Source organism: Amblyomma mixtum, chromosome 8, assembly GCF_055824585.1.
Source record: "Amblyomma mixtum isolate Tamu chromosome 8, ASM5582458v1, whole genome shotgun sequence".
In the NCBI taxonomy this organism is placed as follows: domain Eukaryota; kingdom Metazoa; phylum Arthropoda; class Arachnida; order Ixodida; family Ixodidae; genus Amblyomma; species Amblyomma mixtum.
In genome coordinates, this window is record NC_143019.1 from 87244522 (window position 1) to 87255234 (window position 10713).

General features: G+C 46.9%; 1 protein-coding gene across 1 annotated transcript; it reads left to right on the forward strand.

Annotated features, from left to right (window-relative positions):
- Positions 1–3807: 3807 nt before the first annotated feature.
- On the forward strand, positions 3808–9097 carry LOC149333382 (uncharacterized). The gene is made up of 3 exons (XM_089556036.1): positions 3808–3997; positions 5436–5564; positions 8688–9097. Exons 1-3 carry the CDS (start codon positions 3839–3841, stop codon positions 8859–8861), a joined length of 462 nt encoding a protein of 153 aa, XP_089412162.1. The 5' UTR covers positions 3808–3838; the 3' UTR covers positions 8862–9097.
- The last annotated feature ends 1616 nt before the right edge of the window (positions 9098–10713 follow it).

Here is a 10713-nt window from a genome sequence, read left to right on the forward strand (position 1 = left end):
TGTCTCATATTCTCAAGTTTTTGTTTTTTTTTACGTGTAGTCGTGCACCGAAGAAGGTCTCTGTGACCCCCTCTAGGGTCTATAAGAGCCAAGAATTTTTGCTGTAGTTTTGTTTCTGTCGTACCTACAGGCCTGCACCTATTCTGGACTACTTGCATTAGATGCAAGTAGCTCAGGTGTCTGCGTCTTGTTAAACCGCAGTTCGCAGTGCCCTCCATTGTGAAGGCTGAGGGAAAGTAACAAAGAGTCTTAGTTGTCAAGAAAGAGCGGAGCAAGGATCCATTTGAGTGAAGGAAGTATGAAATGCGTGGGCACAGACTCTCGCATGTTATCGGATAGCGTCCCTTGAAAAGCGCTCCTTGGGTTCAGCCCGACGCATGCTCACGAACTGCTAGCTACCACCAACGAGCAGCGCCCGAGAGGCTTTTCAAAGCGTTCGGAGGCGACATACGGCTGAGGATCCCATCTGATGACCACAAAATCAAACTTTTTACTTGAAGCTCAAGGCTTCGGGTGCGTACACGGGTCGGTCCCGTGATTATGGCTTAGGCGCCTGAAGGGAAGTCAAAGTGAGCGCGAGCAAGTGAAGGTGGTGGACATATGTGATCGCTCTGGTCTGTCCACTCTGTGCCCTTAAAGACCGCTATGGCTCTCACTACGGAGTCTTCTACACGGACGGCGCTGGCCCACGCCACGGGGGATGGTATACGGCCTCAGAGTGCACGTTAAAGAACTCCAAGTGGTCGAAATCTCCGGAGCCCTTCACTACGGCGTCTCTCATAGCCTGAGTTGCTTTGGGACGTTAAACCCCAATAAACCAAACTAATCCATCAAAATACGTACGTTCAGGGGCCCTCTTTCCGTGCCCCAAACATTACACACGCGGAGGAGGTCGCCATAGCATTCTCCGCTGCAGAACCAGACACCCTGGTTATCATTACCGACTGCTGAGAAGCCTGTCGAAATCTACAACAAGGACGCATACCTCAACGCGCCGCCCAAATTTTACATAGATGCGAGTACTGGGATCGCCCAAACACACGTGTCGTCATCTGGCGCCTAGCACATGCGGGACTGAAACGAGGCTGCAGACGCCCCAGCCCGCGCGCTCAAACACCGGGCATCGCCTCACCACTCGCCGCCTGAGGTATCAGAACCTAATCCGGTTGTCACCTACAAATAAATTATTCAATTTTATCAAACACAGCATAGTCGCTTTCATCCCCCTGCTATAGGGCTATCCAAAAGCGAATAGCGTTGGCTCCTTCGCTTGTCTACCAACACGGTACTGTGCCCGGCAGTGCTGCGATATTTTAATCCTGCTTTTAACGGGGCGTGCCCGCATTGTGGATGCGCGTTCTCGGACGTATACCACATGGTGTGGGCATGCCCCTCTAACCCTGCTTACCCACTTTCCTCTCATCTACCTGCGAGGGCTGGGAGGCTGCCCTCCTCGGCTGCTGTACGTTAGAGAGCCAAAGAGCCCTCGTGGTATAGGGCTCGAGCTGCCGCGGAAGCCACAGGGGTCCCGGACTAGGGACCTCTCCTAGAATTTGTAAAAAGCGAACCCTTAAGGCCAGTCCCCATTCTCCCCTGTCAACAGCCTAAATAAATGTTTTCCATCACCACCATCACCTGTCCTGTCGTTTAACTCTTTTTTTCCATATTTCTGCGCATCCGGAATGGTGACTCAGTAGTTATGGCGTTTGGCTGCTGACACGAAAAAAAGATGCGGGTTCGATCCTGGCTGCAATGGTCGAATTTCGGTGGAGGCAAAATTCTGGAGGCCCGTGTGTGTGCGCTAGTGCACGTTAAAGAATCCCAGGGGGTCGAAATTATGCGGAGCCCTCCACGACGGCGTCCCTCATAGCCTGAGTCGCTTTGGGACGCTAAACCCCCATAGACCATAAACTATTTTTTGCGTAAAGTATATAGTTTTGGTTTTTGAGGAAACGAAATGGCGCAGTAATTATCTCAGATATCTCGGTAGACTGCCGAACCGCGCCGTAAGGGAGGCAGGAAGGTGGGAGTGAAATAAGAAAGAGAGAAAGAGGTGCCGTAGTGGAGGTCTCCGGAATAATTTCGACCACCTGGGGATCTTTAACGTGCACTGACATCGCACAGCACACGGGCGCCTTTGCATCTCGCCTCCGTAGAAACGCGTCCTCCGAGGCCGAGCCCGGGAACTCCGGCTCAGTAGCCGTGCGCCGCAACAACTGAACCACAGCAGCGGGTGCACAATTATATTCATTTAGTAATCACAGAGCCGGGGTATCCGTTGTCGGTGGCTGAATGATGTCCTACAATCAGCCATCGCTGTAAGACACTCGCAATCACACGGAGTGGTCATTTTAGACATAAACACAAGGTCATGAAAATGGGAGCCCTTAGTTTCCTGGTGAAAAGAAAGTTTTGAAATATACGCGGGGAAGTTGGAAATTACCGACAGCTTTTCTTAGGCAGCTATTTGGACAGATATACGAGTACAACGTTATCATTTATCTACATAGTCCCCCCCATTTTCAGTGCACTTCGCCCGCTGGGTCACAAGCTTGCATATTTCTTCCAAGGAGAAAGTTTTCGGTTGTTCGTGAAGCCAAATTTTCGCCGTTTCCCTTACGTCAAGGTTCGCTGAAAATCAGGGACTACGCAAAGCTTCCTTGAGCGGCCCAATAGGTGGAAGTCGGAGGGAGCAAAACATGGACTGTAGGAAGGGTTTTCCAGTACATCAAAATGCAACTTGTTGATAGTTTTACTTTTGTAGCGATCCATGTGCGGGCATCTGTTTGAGCTCATTTATCAGAAACCTAGACTAGAAATACGAACAACAGGAAACGTTCTTCTCGAAACGAATACGCGCTCTTGCGGCTCAATGGACTAAGTGCATTAAAAAAGGCATGACCCTGCGCAGAAATGATACACCTTAGTGTAAATACAGTGCAGAACGAACATGTTGATAATATTTTACATAACTTCTTGTTCATGCCCGGCTTCATATGAAATTATTATTGAAAAGGTACTGAAAGTACTTTTCGAAGTATTTCACGAATAAAGTATATTAGAAATGGCCTTTGAAAATTGCTGTGCCCATGTTCGGATTTTTGCACTACCAGCCTTCCACAATACTAGCTGCTGTGAGCACAGGAATTCAAGGTATGAGGCTGTTTTCACATAGTCTGTCGCACATTCGTAAGGAAATTAAAAAAAATTGAGTTTGTGTGGAAATATTATTAGCGGTTCGCATTACAAGGGTAGCAAAGACAACATCAAGGAAGGAATGCAATTAAGGCGAAACTTTTTAGGAAAATGATAACTTTAACAAGTGCTGTCCAGGTGTGCCGTTTCATTCCTGTTTCAAAACATTTTTGCGGCTGAAGGTGGCTTGAACCTTGTTATACGAGCGAAAGCTCTGTTAAGTATGATCTCCACTGTCTGAAATCAAAAGCCAAGATAAGGGTCAAGGTCAAAGGTCAAGGTCAAGTACCCAACGGTCATAGTCATATGCTCACATGGTCATACTACCATAATTGTGGCCATACCACCACGCAGTTAAGTTGGGTTTGATCTTGTGAGGCATTGAAGGTCATTGTCGATGTGGTGCCCACTTTCTCAAATGTCAAGGTCAAGGTCAAAGTTTAAGGTCAGGTACCCAACGGTCACAGTCATATGCTCACGTGGTCATCCTACCATGCCACCACGCAGTTAAGTTCGGTTCGACCTTGTGAGGCATTGAAAGTCGTTGTCTCATCCACATCGAAACCGGAAGTTGTACCCCGAGGAGTAGCGCTCTCGCTCTAAAACCAAGCGGTGCTTTGCACACGGCACGCAGGTCTCGACTATGGCGCTCATGGACCAGGCGAAGATACCGGACACGGTGACAGTGCTATTCTCCCTTAAGGTAGGAGGCACCGTGTTCCAGTTGCCAGGGAGGACGGGCAAGTCGACGGTGAATTACGGCGACGCCTGCTGGGACGTCCGTGCCGCTATGTACGAAGAAGTGAGTGCGCCGAAGGGCATCTTGAAGAGTTTTTTTTTTCAGTAGCTGACAGATGACTACGCGCTCTTCGCTTCACTGCGCAAGCGAATGGTGTTGCTTGCGATATCTCCTATTGGACGCAACGTCATACAATGCTTTCCATCCGGTGATGTTTTTAAGCAATGACTTACAGAACGTGGTTACGCTTCCTAAAGTTAGTGAAGTGCTGGGTATGATCTACGCCCTCAGAATTACTGCCAAGATTGGGAGGCCAGTACGTTTGGCACGCTGCCCTGTTTACATACTTATTTTTTACTTACTTTTCGTCTAATTTATGATCTAGAAAGGGGCGTTGTCATATAGCCTAATGTGAGAGTAAACGCTCGACGGCAGCAAGAAATCAGCCCTGGGAAACAGTATAATACAGAACCCCGCCAAACGAAATCGCTGATCAATAGCACCTACTGAGAAGGACAACATGCTTCCGCTTCTACCTTGAGTAACGCCGTGTATTGCTCTGTCACTTACGATGTTAACACCATAAATGAAGACTCGAGGCAATTGGTCGAGTACGTTCTTCTCATTTACAATTTCTTAATGTTTATTGTGCATTAGAGGCGTCATGGGTTCCTAAAATTATTTCTGTTTTTATACGGTAACGTCGTGGTCAAGGAAGGGGTATTAAGACCTGAGGACCGTATGATGCCGGTCGTTATGAGACAGCTCGACGAATTCATCTGCTTATTATTTATTTTATTTATTATTTATTTATTTATTTATCTTTTACCCACAGCGCCATTTGGCATTACAGTGGGGGAAAGTATGCGAAAGTATGGAAACAAATTTGGTTAGCTTACAAGCACCAGGTAGTGATATCTTAGGCATAATCAAACAAGATAAATTTTAATCATCCGGCCATGTACTGCTGTGAACAGACCATCGCCTGGAGTCCGCCGCGGTCGTTCAGTGGCGTAGGCGTTCGGGTGCTGCTCCAAAGGTTGCGGGTTTGATCCCGGCTGCAACCGCCGTATTTCGTTGGAGGCGAAGTACGAACACGCCCGTGTAGTGTGCAGTGTAAGCGCAAGTTAATACACCCCACGCGTTATAAATCATTCTGGAGGCCTTCTTTACGGCGTCCCTCTTAGCCTGAGTAGCTTCTGGACGTTAAAATCTCTCAATATAGACTAAGCCTAACTTGCTATAATTAGGCAGGGGATATCGAGTATTCAGTAAACCTGGAAGGAGGCATGCAGGCAGTTTGGTACAATGGACGGGGAAATATGCTGGAATAAGGTGGCCGCTGCGTGTGCAGGGAAAGTAAGTTCGATATAGACAGAGGGATACCTTGGGGCTGGTATTGACATAGCTGAACTGGTGATGATGATGACGAGTGTACTCATGTCAGTTTTATCTTTCGTGTGGCGTGAATTCAAAACTCCTGCATTTGTCCTGCCGCCAGACGTGCCAAGGGAAAGAACTACATACATCAGAGTATGTCGACAAAGACATGATCATGATGCTCAAGCCGCAGAGCATACAGTTTCAGCCCCTGATCTTATACGACAACCGCACCACTATGGAAACCAAGGTAAGCACGACCTCTCCGCTTCTTATTGTCTTTGCCTTAAAAGGCGATTCCTATCATGCCTAGCACTTCGCTCGGCTAATTATTTCATGTTTAGCCTCAGCCTTCATTTGTAGCGGCGCCTCTCAGTTTCCGCGGCGGTCGAATTTCGATGGAGGCGAAATTCTAGAGGCCTGTGTGCTGTGCGACGTCGGTGCACGTTAAAGAACCCCAGGTGGTCGAAATTTCCGGAGCCCTCCACTACGGCGTCCCTCATAGACTGTCGCCTCAGGAGGTTAAACCTCCATAAACCATAAACTAGCCTGTCAGCTTTTTTTTTTTTCACACAGACCTTGTAATGCCTAAGTGCAATACAGGGCTCGAATAGATAACCATAGAACTTAATCGCGTTTGCGATTGTAATGCAGGTGTAGGCTTAAAAATTACGCTTAGCTCCTGTAGTTCTCCATGATCATTCACTAAGGATGCACTGTTATATTTGGTAAACGCCACCTGTGTGTTATCAGTAAAATACGGTCACAAACTGCGCGCTTCTTTCAGCACCGCAGTTTTTTCTAGCTGTACTGTTCGTAAAATGCGTCCTGTACCGATTCGTATCGTTATTTATTTATCTGCAAGTTCTTTGTCTTCACTCACGAGGGTGTCAATTTTGTACATTTATTTTTTTCTTAGCGAGTGCAGTGCGCAAAGTTAAAGTTATTGCGGTCAATAAGAGCTAGTATATATATATGCTATCGTACGTCAAGGAACTCCTTTGAAGTAAAGGCACTAGTGCTGCTCCGGACTAAAGTAGCGCATCCGTCAAAGCACACTTGATTGGTGCCACGTTTACACCGAGGCAAAGTGCGCTGGTGTGGCGCGCGTACTATGCCGTACCACCGCGCACTGAGGTGTTTTAGTGCATGCACATGACTGGATAAGCTAAGCCGAGTAAGTGCACCAGAATAAGGCAAATAAGTCCGATAGAAATAATGTTTTGGTTGCCTAGAAACTACCTGACAGTCTTGTAGGTTTGCTCAAAATGTCGTTCAACTGATAGCTATTAACTCCCTGTGCCAAAGTTTAGAGCCGAGGTTCGGATTCGTAGGGTGAGATGGAATACTCAGCTGCTTAGCTGCGATGCACAGTAGGGCAACATGTGACAGGGAAGGGCACCACTCTGTCCCAGAACGAATATATTAAACTAAGAATACTTTTTTTTTGCTTCCCGGAAATGATATTTCTCAGGGCAAAAATTGAGAACTAAGTAAAAAGGAGCATTACGGCGGACTTACGTAGTGAGTAAGGCATCGCAAAGATAGAATACGTAAGTTCTCGGCATTAAATTTTTCTCGGAAAGATGCGACAAAAACAGTGAAGCAACACAACAGCCAGAAAGCAGCGCACGACGAAAGAACTTGCAGAAAAACATCTGTACAGAGAAAAATGACAGGAACAAAACAGCCCATCGACCAATCACATTGTCAACGCCGCCTCGCTACAAAGCGGGACATTGAGAAAAGTGATGGGTGCCACAGGATGAGTCCTTGTGCGCCGTATCAAAGCAGCACAGCAAAATAGTAGCCATGTGGCTAGCTTATCGAAATCAAGGCATTCTTTGCAATTCACTGATTGCCTATAAACAGCTTTTAAGGCGAAAGCCTTTAATGCCTCATACTGTCGTTAGCAGACGCGTCGGCAGCCGTGTCGACAGACGCGTCGGCAGATTCGTCCGCCTTTCGGCGTCACTACTTAAAAGGCTCAAGGTTCCAGCATGAATAAAGGCGCATCTAGTGAATGCATGGGCTTCATAAATAAAATAAAAGGAGTAAAGTCAAGAAAAATAAAATAAAAATAAAATAAGAAAATAAACAAAAATAAAAACAGAATAAAATAAGATGTGAAAAAAAAAATAAAATTAAGAAAAGGAGCAAAAAATAAATAAAAACACAATATGAAAAATAAAAAGTAAATAAAAACAAACAGTGGCCAGGAAACGCTTTCGCTTTGCAGCACTTTAGAGAGCCGAAGTGCCCCCTGAATTTTATTGTTAACCTCTGTACTCTGATGTCTTCATTTTCACATTAATTTTTTTTTCTCATGTAGATTTACATCTGCTGTTCTCTTTTCCCGAGTGCAGCCAGCGCAGCAAAACCAGTGCCTTCTACTTGTCCACCTTCCTGCCTTTCCTTCTGCACTCTATCGGCCTTTCTAAGCAACTCTGTCTCTTGACTACCCAAGGAAACCAAATTGCCCAACAGTACACGTGCTGTACGGGCTTAGCGAGCGATGCCAGTCCATATGCCTGCTTCACAAGTGATGCAGAATTTGACTTCCTTCAGGCTGCCCGGAAGTAGTCAAAAACACAGCCGGAAAGAGTGGCCGACTTGGTCGAAGTCATACGAGCAATAAAGAAAGTGGTGCCGGAATAAATTTGAATATTCTAGTCCGCCATGTTCCCTACGTAAGGTATAAAAAGGGAATACTGGAAAAAAAAGCCCGCGCAGCAGCGTGAGCGCTTGTAGCATGTTTGAAGTAACCGTCAGGAATAAATCATTGGTCGAAAGTCAAGAGAAGCAGAAGGCCAAACATTATGCAGAACCATATCATGCATACATCAGCTATAGAAGTCATTTTTTACGCGCTAGGTTCTTCATAAACTGTATCTCCTCCCTGTCACACCATATTCCTCATAGGCCCTACCGCTTCTATGCACCATCAAGCATCCCGCATATTTTGATGAAAAGCACTCCCGATTATCCCCCCCCCCCCCCCCCTTACCAGTACAAAACAGTGCGAGCACTGGAAGTGCAGCCGCAAATTAGGCAAGATTCAGGGATGAAATCACCAATTATGACCAGCCCGCCACCACAGTTTCCCCCCAGCTTCTCTCCCCAAGCCCACGGACCTGTGTGTCCCAAACTCCCCAGTTGTAAATAAAGTTTTCACCACCACCATCCCCAACCTCACTCGGCGACTTAGTGCTATAAGTGTGGCCCAACTCAGCTCTTACGACTGCGGGAAGCTTCCTTATGTGGGAGTCTTCAGCTCAGGCTTGACTGGTTTCTGCGACTGCTCCGCCCGCTGTCTTGTTGTGCCTTTCAACTTCTGCGAACGATTCTCAAGGACACGGTGTATTTCCCGCAGATGGACCTCGTGTTCCAGAACATCGAGCGCAAGAACTTCGGCTGGTCGCTGAACTACGTCGATAAGGACGACATACGGGAGACTTGCTCAGAAGGGGATGACTTGCCGCGTCCGCTATTTGTCGCCCACGTGAGCGGCGTCATTAGAAGACACCGCCGCGTTGCGCTAGAGTGACGGGCCTTCGCTGTACGCATGCCCGGCGAATCAGCTGTACTCTTTTCTTATGAACATTACGTTAAATCGGCAGCGATAGCTGCGCTTCCGATTTTGTTTTATGTATTTGAAAGAGATGTATTAATGTAAATCCATTTCCCGCAATGCGATGTTTATTTCTGTGTTTATTGCTTAGTTCGCAGTCACCTGACATAACGAAATGCACCTATTGGTTCATGAAGAATTCCACACTATCCCTTGCGCTTGCACTGAAATGTTCGTGTAATAAAAGATACTTCTCTCTTTTTTTGCTCACGTAATTTCAAAGGATTTGTTCCTGGTTTGGTACAGAAGTCCTTTGCTTTTTTGTCTGCAGAATTGTTAGACGGTGACTGCACTCAGCACTGAGTCGCAGTGCCCGATAACTTTGCACAAATCAGCTTTGGAAAGCCATGACAAAGTAGCAAAACTCACGGCAAGTAATACCGTGTGGCATTAGACCGCAAATGCGTGAGCGAAATTAATCGTTCGACGAAAATTCGTCTGGTCGGGTAGAAGATTCATGAATCAGAGGATTGCATCTAATGCATTTGCGGAACACATGGAAGCCGCGACGCACAGAATAGCCTGGGAAGAAGCATCAGTCATCGCAAGAGAAAAGAATTGGCTGTCACGTCGATATCTGGAATCCATAATAATCCAAACAGGAAAAACCCTTAACCACAACGCAGGCAATCTCCCGCCTACGTACTCAAGATGCTTGGGGCAATTACTGCAACGTACTTAAGCGCTGTGTTTTGGGCTTCCCGCCCAGTGATCAAGGTTTCCGTATGGAAGCCCAAACGTCTTCGTCTTCATATTAACAACAACCTTTTGGTCGGTGTTCCTTCCATTAAATTCATAAATGCGGGAGTGTGCCCTCGGATACGATCGTGCATGTACTCTGGGCCTGGAAGCCAAGCAACTGTTTGGTAAGCCCGAAGGCCTCGTGAAATCAGTAGTAAGTCATTTCCGTTGTCGTAAGTCATATTCCTTTCTACGTAGTGGTAAAGGGGAGCACCTCAGCAATAAAAAAAAAACTGGTCCAGTTCACACCGTACAAATAAATTATGGCAGAGTTGGTCTGAACTGAGTGGAAATGCTTGAGACGCTACCGAGCCAAACACAGCCAAGGATATTGCGATATACCTGCCAGCGTCGCAGGTCCAACGCTGCAGAACAACTTCGTATATCACGCTCAGATCACAAAACAGCGGCTGAGTTGAAGCACTATACGCCTCATGGTTGCGGTGGCCGATAAGCAGAGTATATTGATGAGTGCGGCTCCCAAAACTGTTTATCGCAGCCAGGACAATCATGAACGAGGGTACGGTTAGAACGTTCGCTTACCTGAACTTTCACATTTTCTGCTCAACAGTGCGAAGGGAAGATGACCGCTGGTCTTTAATGGTAATGGAGTGGACTTGAAAAAAATGCAAGCGGAGCAGGCTGCGGCAGAAAGTTAGGTGGGCGGATGAGGTTAAGAAGTTGGCAGTGACTACAGTGAGGGCCCGTCGCTTTAAAATCCAGGCTACAGTGAGGGGGCCCGTCACTTTAAAATCTAGGCTACAGCGAGGGGGCCCGTCACTTTAAAATCTAAGCTACAGTGAGGGGGCCCGTCAGTGTAACACCTACGCTACAGTGATGGGGCCCGTCACTAACATCTACGGGCCCCCTCACTGTAGTCACCTAACCTAGCTAACCTAACCTAACCTAACCTAACCTAACCTAACCTAACCTAACCTAACCTAACCTAACCTAACCTAACCTAACCTAACCCAACCCAACCCAACCCAACCCAACCCACCATTAGTGCAAACATACTCAATCTCGG